This window comes from Trachurus japonicus, chromosome 22 (assembly GCF_045865225.1).
Source record: "Trachurus japonicus isolate A0001 chromosome 22, Traja_1.0".
Lineage (NCBI taxonomy): Eukaryota > Metazoa > Chordata > Actinopteri > Carangiformes > Carangidae > Trachurus > Trachurus japonicus.
This window is the reverse complement of record NC_140928.1, coordinates 10,292,738-10,314,072: the sequence shown is the minus strand read 5'-3', so window position 1 is coordinate 10,314,072 and position 21,335 is coordinate 10,292,738. Positions and strand designations below refer to the sequence as shown.

Here is a 21,335-nt window from a genome sequence, read left to right as displayed (position 1 = left end):
CTGCACTGGGCTGAAACACAGACTTTCCTCTAGTGCTCCCTTCAGATCGAATTTACTTCAGTTCTTTTTCTGTCACAACAATTAGCACTGATATAAAAATAGCAAAGTTGTCTCTCTATTTTTCATCCATTTAATCGTAATTAGATTTTGTGGTTTATAACGAGCAGGACACTCTGACCTCTGGTATTTTCAATTCATTGATTGATTGATGAGTGAAAGAGTTTATCTTTTCTGGTAGTTTGTGAGTCTGCGACCTGTTGACTCTTCCTCTAACTCGACTCACCTCGAAGGTGTGGTCGAGCCTGTAGACCGGGACAGAGTTGATGGCGCTGACCACCTCCAGGACGCCGTTGAAGTTGTTGAGCTCCTGGAAAACCTGCAGGATCTCGATGACCCGCGACAACACGGCCACCCGCTCCTCCAGGTTCATCGTCTCTACGATACATCTGAGAACGACACGCACACAGTCACACGTGTGTTTAATTTCTAAGGCCAGGACTCTGAAACTTGACGTTGCGCCTTAAACGTTTAAAGCGTCAGACTCACTTCTCGAACCACAGCGTGAGGTTGGTGGTGTGACGGATCATACGGAGCAAGTTTGGAGAGTTCTTCTCTTTGTCCTCTTTGGTCCAGACGCTGCCGACCAGCTCTGACGGCCGCACCGCTCTGTGGACGGAGAACAATGTTAAACAAAAAAACTACAAAGATGTAAGATTGTAATTAAACCATAAAGCCTTCGTTCACTCACCTGTAGAGCTCGGATTCGAGCAGCGTCAGCTGGCGGGCGATCTCGATGGGGTGAAGGGTCATGAGCTCGAACGAGTCCACTTGTCCCGCTCTGCAGATGTGCCACTCGATGGGAGGGGGCGGGCTCTCGAAGGTGATGTTGTGACTGACGCCGTTGGACTGCGTCTGCAGCTTCCTCTTGATGATCTTGTTGATGGACTCCACCCACTTTCTCATTGACTTGCCTTCAAAACAGAAATGTACGCATTTTGCCAGAGCAGCATGAGCACCAAAAAAACAAAAAACAAAACAAACAAAACACTAATATGCACTGGATGCTTGTTACTTTAATTTCCAGAAGCTTCTTTGTTAGTCATTTCCTAATGTCTGTGGTCTAACAAGGGAAAAAAGACTTTCAATGAAGGATGACTAATTGTTGATATCATAAATACGTCGGGCAAATCCCATGTGTCTAATTTAAAAACAGATGAAAAATAGTTTGATTTATGATCTCGTTTGATTGTATCACTGTTGCTGGTGTCTCTGCCTTAGTGGCTTTTTTAAAATGTTCATTATTTTTTATATTTTACAATGAGAATATGAATCTTGTAACAAAATATCATATATATTTGATGATTAAAAGTTTGCAAGTTTTTCTTCTGCATGAGACGAGATGAGGCAGGGAACAGTGACGGTACAGAGCTAGATGTCGTTGTACAGCTGTGGCGTCCTGTGTGCAGCTCTGACCTCTCAGTTGAATTTTGCTGGTGATGTATTCCTCTAGTCGACTCCTCAGCTCCAGATCGTTCTCAAAGTCGTAGAAATGATGTTCGACCCACTGACGGAAAACATTGAGAACCCTGAGGCAAACACATGGTACAGTATTAACTAATTATATGCGCCGCGTCCTCCTCGCACAGTTCATCAACTTTCAACTCTCAAATATCTGTGAGCGCGAACGTGAATATGAGCTGTAAATACTTCATATTTGTCTGTGAACAAAGACAGGGAACAAACATTTTCACTCCCTCAAGTGGAGAGAGGAGATTTTTTGCTGCTTTACCATGCACTTTCTTTTTTTCTTTTCTGAGAAGCATTTTTGTTTTTATTGGACTGTCAGTGGTGAAGTGGCAGACAGGAACACGAGGGGGGTATGAGATTCCCGGACGCAGACGTCGAGACGTTCAGCAAAACAGGGCTGAGCAGTTTTTGGCCGGTGTCTATTCCTCCTCACTTTGGTCGGTTCATGTTGTCACAGAGTGGAAACTTAAAAATAGACACAGCAGAGACTTTCTGTGCTTTAAAAGGACAAAAGTCACACTTTAAGAGGCTTTCTTTTTTTATCTACTCTGAGTGTCCTGGTTTTAAAATAAACGTCTGGATGACATCACAATGTTTACGTAACAACAGACCACCCAAACTGCCTCAACCTCTGTCCCCGACTGTGATAAAATACTCAATTATTGGTGTTTCCCATGCACATTTGTAGCCTAAAACATGCTCACAGAAATCTTGAGAAACCTCACACTCACTTGTTCCTTATTCTTGCAAAGAGAAACCAACAACCCACTTGTGTTTTAACCGTTTCTGTGACTTAAGTTGAAAGGATTTTATAGCAGCTGCCCCTCGCTGCAGCAGCGCTCCAGTCTGATAGTGGGAGACTCTTGGTTTTTAATGGTACTTAACAGACTATTCCCGACAGTGTTGCTCCTTATAAGGACGGAGAGTCTCATACAAAAGTAATTCTGCGGCTCAGTGAGAACAGTCAGGCCTTAACAGGAGAATATAAAAAGAGCCAAAACAACAACACAAGACAAAGACACACGAAATCTTTGTGGCATTTTTTAAAGCCCTTGTTAGGAAATAAACTAAAGCAACTTCAAGATGTTGGAACGCTATGCGACAGTTTATCTACAAGTTAAAGAGACCTCTTAGTCGGAGCGGAGGCGGCACAGATATCAGTAACCAACCGGATAATTCCTCCAGAATATTAGTTTAAAAGTTTGACTTTAATTACCAGATACTGGACCGTCATTTAACACTGGAGGAATAAATAAGCTCCTCTGAGGCCTCAACCTCTTATCTTCCTTTGACTACACAAATAGATCTTTATCATCAATGTGCACTGTCCAACAAAATTGCAACTGTGTCCACTCATGGTGGATAAATAAAAGTAGCACCAGAGAAGGAAGAATACATATAAATAAAATAAATGAGAGCAATAAACATGTAAAAAAAAAAAAAAAAAATACTATAGAGCAATGAATAAAAGCATGGATTAAAATCATCAGTGAAGCTGACACAGTAATACGACTTGCATCATAATTGAATGTTAAACATGACCGAGTAATGGAGATATGGAGAGAGAGGACGCGTTTATTTTATATTTTTATCCTATTGACGTGTGTTTTGATTCACTTTTTTAGTTTTAAAATATTTTTCTTGGTATGGAAAGAATCGCTTTCCCTTGGTTTCAGCCATTTGTACATTTGAGTCACACGTGAGCCCTGAGCTGAGGCAGCACCAGCTGTGACTGGACGGCCGTCGCGACGCACCTGAGTTGGACCGGCTGCACGTACTCCTTCCTGAACCTCTGGAGCTCGGCCGCCATCGGCTGATCGCCGTTCCAGAGAGCCTGTCGGTCCTCCTCGGTCGGTTCTGGCTCAGGAATCTCAATCCTGAGAAGTAACAACAATCGGACGCAGAGATGTTTAAAAAAAGAAAAAGTCAAGGTGAAGATCAGATGGTATCACAATAAACAACAACCGCTGCATCAAGATGTGGGCTGCTGGAGCGTACCTGTCGATCAGCAGGGTGAGGAGCTCCTGTGGTTTGCAGAATGATCGGTATGTGGTGAGAAACGTGCGGACAAAGTTAGGATCTACAAACAGATAAGAGAGATTAGATAACACAGATAAATAAACATTGTATAACATCTGTGCAAAATAAAACTTTTGAGTCTGACAAATGAAACGGGAACGCGTTGTGTCTTCTTACCGGCGTACATGTGGTAGGTGAGCCGCTCTATGAGCTTGCCCACGGTGCCGGCCTTGATGATGGGGATGCCCGTTTTGCTCTGCACCTTGTCCTCAAACACTATATTCTCCTCAGAGTCCTGCACAGCAAAGCGGTAAACCTCCGGGGAGGGCAGTCTTAGAGGATGTGCCTGCTCCTCGTGCTGCAGCACCGTGTCCAACATGCGATCCAGAGTGGAGCGGTACTGGAGAGTCACCAGCGCCGCCATCCACGCCGCCTTCTCCTCCCCTGTCCGTGCACAGAAAACGGCACAGTTCTCGTCCTTTCCTATCAGTTCAAAGGCGTGCCGCAGCTCCGTCGAGTCCTCGCGGTCCACGATGCGGATTTTCCTCAGCACGAACTTCTCCTTCAGACGGTACTCCGCCCCGCTGCCCGACCCCGGGAGCCGTGAGCTCTGATTGGCTTTGCAGCTGATCATCAGGCCGTCGAACAGGAAGTTGTGTCTCTCGTGCTTGGCGCCGGCTCGTAACAGCGGCCCCTCGAGGATGAACTCGCTGCAGCACTGACCGATGTCCTTCCCCTCCCAGCCGTCGATGCTTTTCTGGATCTCGTTCATGCGTTTGATGGCGAGTTGTTTGCTACGAACCTGCCTGCTGTACAGCCGGTACATGGGCTCACTGTGAAGACAGAAATCAAACGTTAAAGACACCTGTTAAAGGGATATTTCAACATTTTGGCAAATTGGCCCATTGCCATAATCGCTATAGTCACAGCAGTAGGTTCGTTACCTTTAATTGTCGGTGCAAGCTATTTTTAGAACGGTGGAGCAGAGCTGCGAGCTGCTCAGAGCTACGCTACGGAGGCTCATGGGATTTCTTGGTTTCCCTCATCAAACTCATCAAATATACAATCCAACAACTCCAAGACGCTCTGGTGGACGAGTTGTGACCTGCACATTCACCACGCTATGAGATAATAACGTTACGAGACAGAGTTGTTTTGGAGGCAAATGCAGAGACTGCTTGCCGGAAAACTGCCGCAGAAGCATCAGCAGCTTTGCATGAATTTACCTCTAAAACAACTCTGTGTCGTAACGTTCCGTTATTAATCTCATAGCGTGGTGAATGTGCAGGTCACAACTTGTCCAACAGAGTGTTTTTGGAGTTTTGGTGTAAACAAGACAACACAGATCGATCGTGTCTTGTATCAATGGTTCAGGCTGGTGGTGGTGTAACTCTGGGTCCCTTAGTACCAACCGAGCATCGTTTAAACGCCACAGCCTGAGCACTGCTGCTGTTGACCATGTCTTTAGGTGCAGGATAAAATGCCACATGTGTTACAAAGCTCAAATAATCTCTGTTTTCAGTTTTCTTGAACATGACGATGAGTTCACTGGATTCAAACAACCTCCAAAGTCACCAGATCTCAGTTCAACAAAGCTTTAAGCTTTGGGATATAGAGGAACGTGAGAGTCAGATCGCTGACAAATCTGCCAACACCTGTCTGTGATGTCATCCTACCAATACGGACCAAAACCTAGGAGGGGAAGTTTCTAGCACCTTGTTGAATCTACGCCACGACAGCTTTGAAGTAAAAAGTGAGTCCAACCCGGTGTTGGGAGCTGTAACTAACAGTAGAGCAGACGTACCCAGGTTTGCGGCGAGGCTGGTGCTTGGCATAGATGCGATCCACGCTACACTGAAGGTTAAGCAGCGCTGTGATCGCCTGCTTCAGACATTCTCTGTCATCTTGGTCTTCGCTGCGCTCCTGAAGTTGCTATAAATAAAAAACAAGGACATTAAAACACACTCTTCAGACACAGGTGTAATTAAAAGGAGCCCATCGCAGAGCTCTGTCATTAATGTTGTTCAGGTGAGGCTCGACTACAGCCAGAGCAGTTACACTTTAACAGCAGATACAGAAACAAAGAGTGCAGTGATGCAGCCAGACTAAAAGGTTAAATTATTTTTAGACGATAGTCAGAGACTTATGATATGGCTACGAGCTAATCAAGCATCAAATAGGCCACATTGTTTCATCCTAGAGCAAAGTTGGCAGAGCCTTTTACTAACCAACGTTTCAAATCTGGCACAAAAAAAAACACATCAGTAAAAGAGAAAACCAAAAGAAAGAGCTGTAATAATTCCCATAGTCGTATCTTTTTGAGTGGGACTGTGCAGGTGTTTTAGGACGTACCTGTAATAGCTCAAAGTAGTGCAAACAGTGGTATACTGGGACCATCATCAGCTGGGGAAGGACATACTGGACGGCCTCTTTGAAGCCTTCTGCAACCGACTGGAGACATAAAGACACATTCGACGTTCGGTCAGTAATGTATTAGCAATGAGGAAAACAGATTTAAACCAAGCAGCATGTAACCAAAGAGCGGATCGGACTCATTTTGAGAAGAAATCCCCTCTCATGCATTTCCTGCTTACCAAAAAGTTTGATTTGTATTTTGGCTTATACCAACATCCCTTGCTCTTTCTTTTAGCTTTTAGTTTTTAGTATGTTTTTATTTGAACTTGTATTATAAGTATTTTACTCTATTTATTGCACCCCACACTTTCTTTCTTTTCTCGTGGATATGTTTGCCTTTGTTACTGTTTTATTGTATATTATGTACTGTGTATGGATGATTTACATGTACATGGCAGCTGTCACAACTCCCTTGCCCAAGACAAATTTCCCCTGGTGGGACAAATAAAGTTTATTTGATTTGATTTGAAAAAAAGGGTGTTGATTCCCCTGCCCCCAACACTAAGGCCTGTGTTTTATTTTGTTCCCCCAATGGAAGCTATTATGGTAAAGATGTATTCATTTATACTCACATCTTCACAGCCAGTGAGTAAAATCTGATCACAACTGACAGTCATAATTAATGCCAGACTGTGAAATAACCACAAAGTAGAACAATTCACAAGTGAAAAAGAAAAAATTACAGCTAAAGCTAAAAAAAAAAAAAAAATCACAAATGGTTGACAGCAGCCAGCTGTGAAGACAAGCGCACTGGAAATGTGTGTTTCAGTTTATAAATGGGTTGAATTAGATCAGACAGGAGGCTGCAGGGTGACGAGTGATGTACAGAGGGAGGGAGGGGGAGAGGGAGGGAGGGAGGGGGGGAGGAGCGGCTGACCGAGGGAGGCTGCAGGGTAACCGGAGAGGAGGCCGTCATAGTATCCATTTAAATCTCCTGTTCCCCTGACAGACGATTCAGAATCAATACTCTAGTACTCAGACTCCACAGCAGCGGCCACAGTGTCTGTGCGGAGGGGGAGAGGGTGAGGGGATGGGGAGGTGGGGGAGGAGGAGGGGGGTTGTAGGGGGTGAGGGGGGTTTGCGTGCATGGAAAAGAAAGCATCAGCTGCCTGACGCACGCAGACTGACGGACGGCCAGGGAACAATGACCTAAGTTTAGATCATGTTATTGATATGACTGAGTTAGTTTAGTTAGCCCGTTTTAATTGAAGCTACGTTTTCACCTGGTTTTTGTCCAATTTGATGTTTATTTATTTATCTCAGTTAACTATGCTCCAACACCCTGGTTTTAAATCTTACTGTGGTTTTGATTATATTTGGGACGTGACATTAACAAGCAACATGAGAAATTTGGCAATTCACATCCCTGTTTACGTGATTATTATAACAGTGTCCAGGTCTGTGATCGTCTCAACTTCAACAACGTTTCTTGATGTTTGAGGATGAAAATCGCTTTTTTGTCGCTCAATTTGAATCTCCAGACTCCAAATTAAAGAGAAAGTGGATCCTTCTTTTACTTTAATCCAGTTTCCTCTGTGGTTATTTTGAACCAAACAACAATTAATTGTCTTGTCGACCTAATCAATATGATGACGATGGAATGCATGCTTGTTTCCAAATATTAAATTGGCTTTTTATTTATGTATTTATTTATTTTTTAATCAAAATTGAAATATATTTAGATTTTGGACTGAGGACATTAGAAGATGTCGCTTTGAAATTGGATCCTGTTCACAAGTTGTTCACATTCATAGACTGATGATTGTAAACTGCTGAAACTAATGGTTATTTTGTTGATCATTCATTTCGGTAGCAACAGTTACTCTTCATAATATATCTTCACATTCACATATTATCACCATTTATTATGTAAACTAACATTTAAGCTGTTGTTTAGGTGAAAAATGCATATACTGTATAAATACATCTGCATTTCAAAATAATCTAATTTTAATGAGCGTGGTGTCCAGGTAAACTGATGATGTTGTTGATTTTGTGATTGGACAAAACACAAATGTTATTTTTTCTCAGCATCACTAGTCTCTGAAGACATCATCATCGTCATCATCGATGTGGTCGCAGCCTAAATATAAACACAGTGAGGTAAGAATAAGGTACAGAACGACTAGGAGCACAACATGTTCCCATCTCAAAGACGCTTCGGTCCATGTCGCCGCCTTTTGCCGCCTTAATTCACAGTTTATTTCCAACATGAAACGCGTCTCGGGGCAACCTGCTGCCCCCCCTCCTCCTCCTCTCTTTGTCGTCCTCCTCTTCCTCCTCCTCCTGCTCCTCCCCAGGAGAAAAATGGCCTGCAGTGTGGCTGCCTGTTCTATTTTTAAAAAGACGATGTAATTTACCCACAATACCAGACGCTGCAGAGTGCAGGGGCTGAGTGCTCGAGAGACACATCTATCTGACAGAGAGGGAGGGAGGGAGGGAGAAAGTCAAGAAGGAGAGAGTGAGACAAAAGCTGAAGGCAGGGAGGAGGAGGAGCAGGAGGAGGAGGAGGATGAGGCCACACTGATGAGGGTTCGATCCCCATCCACTGCTCCTCCTCTGTGTGTGTGTGTGTGTGTGTGTGTGTGTGTGTGTGCGCTGATTCTAGGTGCAGAAGGTTCTGGTTGTTCAGAGGAGGAGATGAAGCTCCAGCCGGTCGGAGATGAAACACAGAGTGAGAGACTCTAAAATAGGATTAGCCCACGGTGCAGAAACAAACGGGGGCGGCAGCAGTTTGATAAAAGGGGTGGAAGGTGTTTGTGTGGTGGCGGCGGTGGTGGTGGTGGTGGTGGGGAGGGGGCAGTTAAAGAGGGGAGGCTGAGCCATTACATCATCTACCCCTGGGACTTGCTGATGATCAAAACACACATACACAATGCTGTGCCCACACAAACACACAAACACACACACTGGTGTTACAGTAGCTGAACTAATGAATTCTGCAAAGCAACAGTGTAAATACCTTTTTTTTTAAACCAGGTCCAATCAGACTAAATCTATAACAGCTTGATTGTTGTAGTGATGTTTGATTGGTTTTTGCGGACAGAGCCATTTGTTGGTGTTTTATATCGATCACCAAGTCAAAGATCTTCCAAGTAAATCGCAAAATTTCTTTGTTTTCTACCGACTTCTTATGATAAGATGTTAAACCTTCAAGGTGAACAAAACATCCTTTCTTACAACTGTGTGATGCCCGTCTGCTGAGAAAGATTAAAATCTACCAACTTCTAAGTTTATATGACAAGAGAAATCTAAAAGGAGCGACATAATGAGCTTGTTACATGTTGGTAGGAAAAAAAATGACGTAACCGTCTTTGAAATGAATACCTCAGTGTTATCAATACAGTAAAGTTTTATTTTTAACTCCTCTGGCTGTTCCTTAACTCTCCTACAATGAGAAAATGAAAATAAACACTGGGTGTGTGTGATTTAGAGGACAGTGGCGGCGGCGGCGGTGTTGATCTGACTGATAGTTGGAGGGCGACCCGCGAGGACGCTCCCCTCAGGTACAGGACAGTGAGGAAGACGAAAAACAGCAGGTGTATATAAAAAAAAGTTTAACATCCACTACATGAAAAGGAGACTTTGGTGTTCAAGATGTAGAAACAGGAGAGAAGATAATCGCCTGGTGCTGTAAGTACCGCTGCGAGTTTGGAGGCCTGATGTTGCAGCAATGCGAGCGGTCGGACTCGTTGCTCTTTTGGCCTGAGAAAACACGAGCAAATATTTCATCTTCAAAGGCTGCCAAACTGCACCCCACCGAGCGTAATTCAATGCTATTCTTGTGAGGAATGTCCAAATAAAACAATGCAAGCAGCAGTGAATAAACTGTACACAGGACGCTGAATATGACATGACATGCCCTCAAACGTTATAGGGAGGAATTCCACCGGGCAACCAGGTTGACTTCAAAGCTAAACAGGAACCAGTATTCAAACAGTGCGTGCTTGGGCTAAACACATAAATGACCTGCTGGTAGCTTCAGATTAAAGACAAACCACTTTTTCTTCATCTTCTTTTTTTGCTTTTCATATTTATGGCATTTTCCTTTATCCATTATAAACAAATATACAATTACCTATGATTAATAAGTCAGGATTTCTGAACAATTACAATATAAAAAGAGGAACTATGCAGGATTTTTACCTTAACTATTCTACATTTTTACCTTAATTCAGTGTTTTTCAAGTTTGGGGGGTCGCCTGAAATGTTTAGAAATTGATTAAAAAATTATCTGATAAAAATTATTATTCTTTTTAAAATTATGATTAAAAACACCACACAATCTTATCTTACTATACCTACTTACTAACTATATTCAATACTTTCACTTTCTTGAATATAAATCGAATTCAAATAAAATGCAGCATATAAAAATATCTGAGCTGGTGTATCTTGATGGACGGCCGCGATCACGTGCAATCGCCAGACATTTGTGATTGTGAGGTTGGGAACCATTGCCTTAATTAAACAGCTTCTGAGTAATTGTGATGGTTAAATAAATGACATTTAACTTGTTACGAGGGAGAACGGAGGCTCTCTGCCTTCAACGTAGCGTCTCTTGGTCGAAAACCAACTTTGCAAGATCAGCGCCACCGACCCGGTGTCCCAGCTCTCGTCTCTGCAGCACCACGACACATATGCGCCCCGTAACCTCTTGTTTATGACAGATAAGACTACACTAATATACACGTCGTAACATCGTATATGATATATAACGTTATGTACCACTCTATTGATTGATATTTCGCCGGCTTTGTTGAAATCAAATGCACATGGCCGAGAGGAGGGTTAGCAAAACAGTGACTGGACTTGCATAATTCCCCTTTAAGAGTTTTGTAAACAAACCATCTCAGTGGAAAAAATGAAGGGGGCTGTGTCACCTTTGTCTTCAACGTGTCAGGTGACAAACCCTAAAGTATTAAAATCATGTCCACCTGCACAAAATTTCTTTCCATTGTTTAGTCTTTGCGTTTTCTGTGTATTTACCAAACAGACCCAGAACTGGAGGTCATTCGCCCTTCAAGAGCCGACCGACACACCTAAACACGAGCAGCTCCAATCAAAACGCCTCACCTGGAAGTAAAGGCCAACAGTTGGTCGTGCCATCAGGTTGTTGAAATGCTCGTGGAAGTCCCTGCTGAGGATGTCCTGGGACAAGGTCTCGTAGGGGTCAAATGCCTGCTCCTGTAAACACACACAGAGAATAATCCAACAAGAGTTAATACTGACATGATAAAGCTGAAATCACCTGTAATTTATAGGTAATGATCGTCTTCTTCAACAGCTTCAACAAAAACAGGTTCTGCTTTTACATCCTGCAAAATTAAATTAATTTGCAGTATTAACCGTTATTGTTGTTATTAATTATGGAAGATGTCAGGAGTTTTGTAAGAGAATACAAATTCATTATTTGTTATGAAGAGAATCAAAGACTTGCTGACATAAGAGTGAGTAGGAAAGTATAGATTTTCCCTCATAAAAAGGTAATAAATATTGTTTAAGAGCACAGTTGACATTTGATTGAAAAGATTGTAGGAACCATACAGATGGAAAAATCAACTTTTCTCAACTTGTAATAAATTCAAGTAGAAAAGCACCTGTGTAATCGTTTACATCCCTCATAAACATTTCCCTGTGTTACTAACACTAACACACATCCTGTGAATTTTACACACTCGGGTGATTCAAGAGATTCCTATTCACATCAGCAAGAGGTCCGACACATCTGGCAGCAGATGTTGGAAATGAGATGAAACGCTGCTCACCTCTGCTAGATCTTCGAAGCAGCTGCCCACCAGCGGATGAGGACTGCCGTCGGCCGTCATCTCCACGGCGTCTTCGATCAGGCCGAGCAGCTTCACCGTCAGCTCGTGGATGTCGAGGATGTTACTGAAAATCACCTCCGCATCCTGCAACAAGATGACGGGAGGTTAAAAACTGGTCGTGTCCAAGGTGCAGAAAGGAAAACGTTCACATGCTCACCAGAAGCAGCTGGTAAGAATTAGGTAATAACATGAACAAAACAATAAAATGATGATTTCAAACTGTGTTTACATGAGTTTTCTGGTTGGTGATGAGAGTTTTCTCACTCTCAGTTGGACCAACTGGAGTAAGAAACACCAGCTGTGAAAACTCACCCTCCTCGAGTTTTAGTTTCGGTTTCAGTCGCCCTCTGGGTTTAATTATTTTGGATGCAAAAATGCACAACTATGACTGAAGATCTCTTCCTTTCATCCAACCACACTGCTGCCACCACAGAAATACGTTTCCTGTCCAAAGTCTTATTCAAGCACATTCACATTCATGCTCATAAAATTCCTTTTAGAAATTTGGCTCAGCATCTACGAGACCAAACATGTAATCACTCATGTTTCTGACAGCGGGAGTGACAGGAAGTGAAGACACTGAATGAGGGGAAAGACACAGGTGAGTGTTGATGCTCCAGCAACATGGAGTCACACGCTGTAGTTATGAACACAGTGTGTGAAAACCTTCACACCAGAGCTTCTGCAATTTGTGCCAACCTCCTTCTCAGGACAAAAGCATTTTAGGGTTGTTGTTGCAAAAAAACAAAAACAAAACAAAACTCAGCTATTCTCTGACATTATGAAATCACAAATTTACAAGAAAAAAAACTCATATAGGTATATACAGTATATACTGTATATATATATGTATTTTTATTTATTTTTTTTAGTGAGGAGGTACAACAGGACCATGGCTGCATCTGGTAAGTTAACATAGTCCATGTTATGAATCATCCTTGTTTAAAAAAAAAAAAAGTAATATTTTTAATTCATTTTTATGACATAATATTTTTTCTTGCAAATTTGTGACATGTTAATGTCAGAATATCCATGTTTTGATCTTAAATTAAATAAATTGCCGATTTTTTAACTCTTTTAAGTTTACCCTCCCCTCTATTCCAGCTGTTTTCTTTAACCTACAGCAGCTATAATGTGCTGTTGTACTGTCAAACCTCTGAAATATGAACAGACAATAATAACCAAATCTCTAGATCCAGTGCAACTGACACTTCCTAAGAACATAATCATCTCCGATGTCCTTTGTGAATTAACAATGCACGCTAGAGATAATCATCCAGAAACACACTATTAGAGATTATAGAAACAAGAGGCACCAGCCTGAGAACCATTGTCTCTTTAAATTTCCTTCAGTATCAAATTAATCCAGCGATGGCTATCTGTACATCCATGAGCCACTTGCAAACAGGAACTGTGAGTATTTTTTTATGGTGCCAATTTTGCCAAACATGCACAAAGAAAAATGAGGACAAACCTCTGTCTTACTCTGATAAAAGAAATCGGTTCCACTCTCGTCCTCCCTAGGCTAAATAAACGCTAAAGACAGTGGTGAGAATGAACTCTAAACAACGACAACAACAACACGGCGGCTCAGTTTGCCAGGGGAAATCATTAGTCAAGCAGATGAGAGCCCTGAAATAGCACAGAGTGATTATTGACTGCTAAAGTCTGAGCTGAAGTTCAATCCTGTCATTATTTGACCGTAACACCGTCTTGACATCTCGGAGTAATTTCAGATGATGCCGTGTTTCAACAGACATAATTGAGGTTATTTTGGCGAGGGCTGCAGATGTTGTTCCTGTCTCAACATAATTACATGTTCTGCATTCCTCCGAGCCTCACAAAGGTTTATCCTCTTCACCCAAATGATACCGCAAATTACCCAACCCCAAAATATGCAAAGCCACAGCGACCCATTAAACTCAACTTTCCATTCACTTCTCCTCGGCCCCGTAGACCCGCTGTTTAACTCGCTCCTCATACCCATATTTTTTCTTTCTTTTTTTAGGGGACTTAGAGTACTTAATTGGCATATTAGACACGGTGTAATTAGTAACTGGTGTCCTTGGTTAGCCCTCTGAGACAGATATGAATGCCAGTTTGCCGTTTACTAGGTCATAGAGCATGGGTAGCGCCTCAGGAGATGCTGCAACGCTGCCGGAGCCTCGTCGTCAGCCGCGGACATACTGGCTGCTCCCGGAGACTCTTTGGATGATTGCTCTGACCGTCTCAGTCATCCATCAGGAAAAGACAACTGTCTCTAATCACAGTCAATCTGAAAAAAGTAAAGAGTTCCCACTGGTTCTTTCTGTCTGTCCGTGCTGATTGCCGATTACAGACTTTCAGTTGTAATCTTTAAATGTTCTTATGCTGGATTTGGCTGAAATGGCTTTGTAATTAAGTTTACAGTCAGAGACCTGACTGTTTGTTTATAAGGCAGCTTTGGAGGGAGTAAGCTGCCTGCAGCTCCTGTATTCAGCACAAGCGTTGGGAGTTTTTATCGGTGTCCAGTGGATTACTGGTTTTCTTTTTGAATCCATTTCTAATTGAATAATAATTTTGTGGAGGCAGCCGTTATTTTACATTTGTTTATTACGCATCAGCTACAGTTTTATATGTTGTTTTGTTCACAAACGTCTGGTCAGTCAAAACTTCCAACAGGATGAAAGTAGATCAGACAGTGCTGGGCAAATCGCAATGATTAGATTTCGACTGGATGGCACCATATTTTGGTGATTTTTGATAAGATTGTGACAGGCCTCTGAGCAGAGACAGAGAGTGACAGCCATCATGTGACACTAAATAAACAGTCTGTATGAAAGTATGAAAGGTGACACACAAATAAATCCAAACTTATTTGGATAAAATGTGAGTGTCATGGGTAGAAAATCTATGAAACATGTGGAAAGCTTACTTACCCTACTATTAAGTTTATAGTGCCTATAGAGTATGTTGTTTACTATGAGTCTTGTGATGCAGTTCTGAGCTGCAGCTATAAAAGAGTCAAACTTAATTCATCCCTGATCGCTCATCAAAACCAAACAGTATCCTACTCTCTCTGTGTGATAATAATAATTCCTCTTCTGATGAAACACTAATCAAGGAATAGACAACAATACTGAGGTTTTGACTTTTCCCCACCTGAGGCGTGAAGATTTTGGGGTTGGACAGGAAGTGATGGCGAAACACTTTGATGATGAGGTCCAGCTCTCGAAGGTACTGCCGCTCCTCTGCGATTTCAAGCCTCACCAGGTCGTCGTACGTGAGCTCCCCGGAGGAGGACGGCTCCTCCGTGCACTGAGACATGAGCCCGATGTCCTCCTCCTGGTCGAACATGTCCATCAACACCTGGAAAACATAAAACAATCATCGGTCAACACAGGCGATCGAAAGCAACATCTCGCCCCTCGTGACGTCTTGACAGTTTCAGTTTCAGTTTCTCACCTTGTCTGCGCACATGGACACCTTGATGTCCTGTTGGTTGATTTCATAGTGCCGAATGTTGCCCACATAGTTTCCCGCCAGTTTCAGAATATCTGCTGATATGTATTCAAGCACTGCCACGATGTAGAGGGAGACGTGGTAGTCGACTTTGTAGCCTAAAACCTCCTGTTGAAAAAACAAAAACAACAACAGGATAAATAAAAGATTTTTATTAAAAAAGGTGGTTTTTACACAGCTGAAATTCACTTCTGGTGTCTGAACCTGCACGAGGGACCAGATCAGCTCAGGCCAATTCAATTACTCTGAACCGAGCTGTCAAAACAACGTGCTAAATTAGATTACAGATATTTCCCAGCAACTGGGTAAACTTTCTGGCATTCGCATGGGACTTGATTATGTCTCATGAGATTGGGAACTTCTGTCCGGTGCTGCGGCCGGCGGCTGGTGGCAGATCCACAGGTCCTTTACCTTCAGCAGTGGGTGGATCTTGTCCACGGGGAGGAGTAGGGGGTTCCTCCTCTTCCGTTTCTCGATGGCTGACTGGGCGTCGGCGATCGCCCACTTGTCGATGGGGTGGGGGAAAGTTTTCTGGACACGTTCCTGGTGAGAGGGGACGAGGATATTTACTAACATTTAATACATCTGGGATGATTAGTCGGCTGCATAGAACATGAATGGTGTCACACTTTCTGTTAATGTGAACAGGTCAGCAAGTGGGAGATGAAATGATCTCCAAAAAGGCATAAAGTTAAACAAAAAACCCTTTTTTGAAATATTTTAATCAATATCAGTGTATTATTTTTGTTTTCTGCAGTTTTGGAGTGAAAAAGGGAAACAAAGCAGCAGCCTGCAAAAGAATGGGAGACCCAGGAGACTTGAGCTCTCAGATAACTTTGCAAGGTATCAGACAAGATGTTTACCATTTACACACTGTGCTAGTTTCCAAAGAGGGGACTACTAGGTACTAACTATGCATGGTATATACTGTATATACTTTATTGTTGGGAATGTGTCATCTGTAACTTTATATCTTTTGGAGATCATTTCATCTTCCACTTGTGTACCGTAACTGTTCACATTAACATACATTTTGACCAGGGGTGCCCAAACTTTTGCATGACACTGTAAGTAAGAGCAAGTAAAACCATATAATTAAGTATATTGAACTGAGAAAAGTTCAATGTTTGTTTGTTTTAAAAAGGTGCAGAATCTCAGCTTTCACTCAGCACCTTTCCATTTTCTTAGGTTTACATTCAATTCATTTGTATTTAAGTGTTAGTGAGTGCAGAGCTACTGTCTACAGGAGAGGAGGCTTCACCTCTACATCCTGCACAGAGCGAGGCTGGGCCACACACAGCATGTTGAGCAGCTGCAGGATCAGCTCCTCGATGTGCTGCAGGGCGTCCTCCTTCGCCGTGAGGTTCGGGTGGACCTGCTTCTGTACCTGAAACACAAACAGACACAGAGAGACGGAAAAATTAGTTAAAAGAGACTTGGAAAAGTTTTTGTGCTTGTGTCATACCCTCTTGCACCTGTCACACAAAGTCAGCTGAAACTGTTAAGATGCGCAACGGCTCGTAAACACCTGGTATGATGCGCCCCGAGCTCAGATGATGACGACACAAACAGACGATGACTGACTGAAAACAAAAAAACCTTTTCTTGGTCTCACAGATTCATCTTGATGTTTCTGTTTTAGTTTCAGTCTAGTAACTTGGCATCATTTTTCATTAAAGCTGATCTCAGCAGGATATATTTGTATATTTCACAACAGCACTGACGAACAAAGGCAGGAAACTCATCATCAACACTCATTCCTAACTTCTACATTATTATAACTAGGTAATTATTACATCTAATACAGAAGGGAGCTTCTAATTAAGATATTTCTTGCTGCGTTCAAGGACACTTGTTCATCTTAGAGCGTTTGGACGACAGTGAAATGTGTTTTGGTCTAAAAATGTAATGTAAAAATAATTTAAATGTTGTAACGACTTGTCCTATAAATACATTTATCCAGCCAACGAGCTGCACAGTCATTTAAAACCTGCTCTGCACCATTAGTTCATAGTTTGTTGTTGTCGCTGCTAGCAGAGCGATATCATGGCAGGAGGTGTGTGTTTGGATTTCAGCTGGCAAAAAGTTTGTTTATATTTCCAAAGAATGTGACTGAGGTTTACTTTATTCACTTCTCGCCCTGCCTCCTCCTCCTGAACCGACGTCACAGCCGAGGGCGGAGTGGGTGGAGGAGGGGAGTCCTCTGCAGCTACACACTCTCTGCTACTGTATATTCACTAAAATAACTATACACCATTCAAACTGTTATGTGTGTTTCAGAGGCTTAAAAGTGGCGCTGCATTTTTGCAAAATATTTCATACAACAACACTGAAACTTATTTGCCATGTTTATCTTTCTATCAGTAAGTCATAAACTAGTGTTATTATGACCAGTCAGTCTGAGCTGCTCTGCTTCTGAAATAGCTAGTGCAACAAAAATAGACACGGATTTTGCAAAAAAAAAAGGGATCCCCAACCAGGATCTAATGCTGTTCAGGGGGCAATGACATGGAAAAGTTTGGGAAGCCAAGCTGCATTTCATTACAGGAGGGAAAAAAAGTGTTTAACTGGCTTCCATTGTGAAAACAACAACTAAAAAACATTTCCACACTGCGACTTGTGGCACTTTTTGGCAGATGACTCGGAAATCTCTTGGATATTTGCGTGTTCTCGAACGCACCACCAAGGCCGAGTTTTCAAAACTGTCACCTCTGACAACTAAATTTACAATGAATCATGTGACACCGAATAAATATTTACTATGAAAGGTGACACATCTGAGGTTTGAAGAATGGATATTCATTTTACTAAATCAAAGTTTATTTAGATAAAATGTGAGTGAATCTATGAAACATGTGGAACGCTTTGTCTGGAGTAACGTACTGCAAAGTTTATACTTCCTGCATGATCACAACAGTTAAATCCATTCATCCTCAAGGTTTTCAACCTTTAGACACATAATATTAAGCAATATAAACAGACAAAACCACCACTCGTTGCATTTCGAGCTCTTCTCCTGCTGACTCATTAAGTCGTGCAGTTTCCCTCAGCAGTCTGACAGAAGGTGTCGTTTTAGGTGCAGACAGCCTGAGAAGGTGTGGCTTCATCAGGTCTACGAGTGGAAAGAGAAGAAGAAGAAGAAGAAGAACAACCCCCCCAAACCGCCCTGCAGCCTCCAGCCTCCCAAAAAGTTGTCGTCATTCGGGCCGTGCCCTCTTGCAGGAATGCTGTCAGTTGAGATACTATTATAGCACCCGAGGACGACTTAGTGGGACAGACAGAGAGAGAGAGAGAAGGGAGAGGTGGATAGAAAAGAGATCCTCACATTTACACTGCACTCACAAAAGCATGGCCTGTTCACATGCTAGAGATGGAATTACCCTGGCATATAGTAAAGAGAGGGGCGTTATGATGACAAAACATTGCCCCCGGATTAAGGAATGTGAGAGGAGAGTTAAAAGGTCAACACAGACCGGGCTTCATGCATTCTTGTGCTCTGACTTAACAGAGATGCAGCGACAGGCAGGATGTCCCCTCTGTCTCCAGCCTGAGCTCATCTGTTTGCGATAAAATAGTCAAATCGAAGCAGAGAAGTCAAGGGATCATAAAGAAGAAGAAAAAAGATCTATTTCCTGGATCTGTTTTGGATTCACGTTCTGACACATTAACAACATTCAGATGCTTCTTTTTTTTTCTTCTTCAAGACGAGGTGGAAAATCTGAAGCCACGATTTGGCCTCATTTACCCATGTGTGTACGTCATTTCTGTTTTGATGCACACTCACAAGACCGAGCAGTTATAAATAAGCCACGGGTTTTTAAACTGTGCTTGGAAAAAGAAAAAAAAAATTATCAAAGCAGAAGCAGGTTGTGAGATATATCCTCTCGACCGCAAATAGGCACTTGACCAAATTCCACAGGACACCAGGAGCTGTGAGTCACCACACACTGAAACTACGGGGGTTTCCCTCGACTCCATTCACAGAATAGTTGGCCCGTTTCTCAGAGGCCCACATCCAACAAGTGTCGTCTATCTCCAACAATGTCAGGATGAGAGACAGAGCAAAAAAAAAAAAAACACACAAAATTCAATGTCATTTCAAATCAATAAAGACATAATAGAAAGTGAATTCCAATATAAGACGTTTCCCTGCTAAAGAGGCGCGGAAATCAGCTGCTACTGGACCTGTCTGATGTGCTACAATACTGAAAAGTCCTGTATACAAACCTAAATTTCAGTTATTCAATTAATCAATAATCAAGATAACAAATCTGATATCAATTCAAAGTTTAAACTATAAATCGCCAAATGAACTCAGTGGTTCCAGCTAATGTGAGTGTTTCATTGTTTCTTTAACTTTTCTGATAATAAACTGCAACAATTTTTTAAATGAACTACTTGTTAAAGTAATTATTTCAATTTTTTTAGTAATTGCTTCCGGTATTTGAATATTTTGTTGTTTCCTTAATCTCCAAAAATAGCAAACTAAACATCTTTATGATATGAATTCATGTGTAACAATTTTGTATCTTTTGCTTTGTAAAAGTGACAAGAAAATGTTGATTTAGGGTTTTAACAATTTAGATAATAGATCATTAGATTTTGGTATAAAAATGCCTTATCAAAAGTACTTTTAATAGTTTTTTTTGCTCTATGATAATAAAGACAGTGCATTTAAACTATGTTATGAATCAAACTATTATTCTATAAATTGAGATCCATCAGAAATGCAATGGTGTGTGAAGTTGCTCCAACAGTGAATCTGTCAGGTGAAAGCAGAACGGGGTCACGAGCGGGTTCGACTGCAGCCTGGAGTATTTACAGTACCACTGCAACTTGACACTAATGGGTGATGAAAGTAACATGGTCTGATACAGTTGGCAGAGGACGCTGGAGTAAATGAAAGCAAAGTGAAAGCAAATTGAGTGGAAAAATAGCAGGGAAACTCCTGAAAGTGAAAAGTCCTCACTGGGTTTTTCTTTTTTTTTGGTGAGAGAAAAACACCTTTTTCAAAATGACAGTGTCCTGTCATTACACTGGGGAGTGAAGTTACTTTTATAATCCAATTCAATTGTTTGCAATTGTATCCTTTATCTTCAGTCTTCTCTGTTATCCAAACATCAATCCCAGTTCCAGCAGACACTTACAAAAAATGTAAAATAATATAACTGTTGCTGATAAAACAATCAAATTATCAAATATCAGCACGACTCACAAATGACAGCTAAACCGTTGAAACATACAAATGACTACACAAAATTAGGAGTGGGGGAAAATATCAATACAGCATAGCATCGCAATATTTTGCATGGCAATATTGTATCAATATATGGACGCCAAGTATCGATCTCAACAAACTAAGTTTTACTTAGGAAAAACAGGTGTTAACAAAGTTTTCATTTGGAGACATTGTTTGTAGTTAAAAAAAGGCGAATAAATTGCAATATATCGCAGCAATTTGCGATATTTTTCATATCGCAATAATATCGAAACAAGACACAAGTATTGTGATAATATCGCAGGTCCTCTGGTGATTCCAACACCGATATAAAATGTTTTTTTCATATTTTGTTCTCGTCAAGCGATTGTCAAAGTGATTTAATCGTAGTTTGAGTTGGTCGAGGGAAAACTAATCAACATCTGCTTTGATCTTTAACTGTTTTTTTTCCAACATAATGCTTGATGCTTCTCAAAAGTGAAGATTTACCACCTCCCTCTCTCTCTCATAAATTGTGAACTAATTGACATATTTTACTTATGACTTGTTTTTGATCTTTAACAGAAACATTTTGACTGATATCCACTTGAATTTTTCCTGGAGAATGAATGAAGTATCAATCGCTCCATCTATCAATCAAGAAAATAATATGCATATGCATTTGTTGATATATATTTGGCATGTTAACATCGTCTTGTGGTTTTTTATTGTCATTGACCCTGGATTTGGGAGAGACAACTGGACGTTGACGATGAAAACAAAACTTAGTTGACTGGACACCAAGACGAGAAGAGTCTTGGTCGTATGTAAACGTCCATGTTCGTCCT

The 21,335-nt window shown here is 41.6% G+C and overlaps 1 protein-coding gene across 1 annotated transcript in view; it reads right to left on the bottom strand.

Moving 5' to 3' along the window:
• The window catches only part of sos2 (son of sevenless homolog 2 (Drosophila)), a 40,585-nt gene that overhangs the window by 9,112 nt on the left and 10,138 nt on the right, over positions 1-21,335 (bottom strand). Inside the window, exons 2-16 of the mRNA XM_085768569.1 lie at positions 16,552-16,677; positions 15,702-15,833; positions 15,234-15,398; positions 14,931-15,137; positions 11,730-11,873; positions 11,038-11,148; positions 5,899-5,997; positions 5,351-5,478; positions 3,724-4,379; positions 3,526-3,607; positions 3,282-3,404; positions 1,474-1,586; positions 749-971; positions 547-666; positions 284-446 (exon numbers count right to left, since the gene is read on the bottom strand). Coding sequence (XP_085624695.1) covers positions 284-446; positions 547-666; positions 749-971; positions 1,474-1,586; positions 3,282-3,404; positions 3,526-3,607; positions 3,724-4,379; positions 5,351-5,478; positions 5,899-5,997; positions 11,038-11,148; positions 11,730-11,873; positions 14,931-15,137; positions 15,234-15,398; positions 15,702-15,833; positions 16,552-16,677 — 2,592 coding nt within the window. The remainder of the gene's footprint in view (positions 1-283; positions 447-546; positions 667-748; positions 972-1,473; positions 1,587-3,281; positions 3,405-3,525; positions 3,608-3,723; positions 4,380-5,350; positions 5,479-5,898; positions 5,998-11,037; positions 11,149-11,729; positions 11,874-14,930; positions 15,138-15,233; positions 15,399-15,701; positions 15,834-16,551; positions 16,678-21,335) is intronic.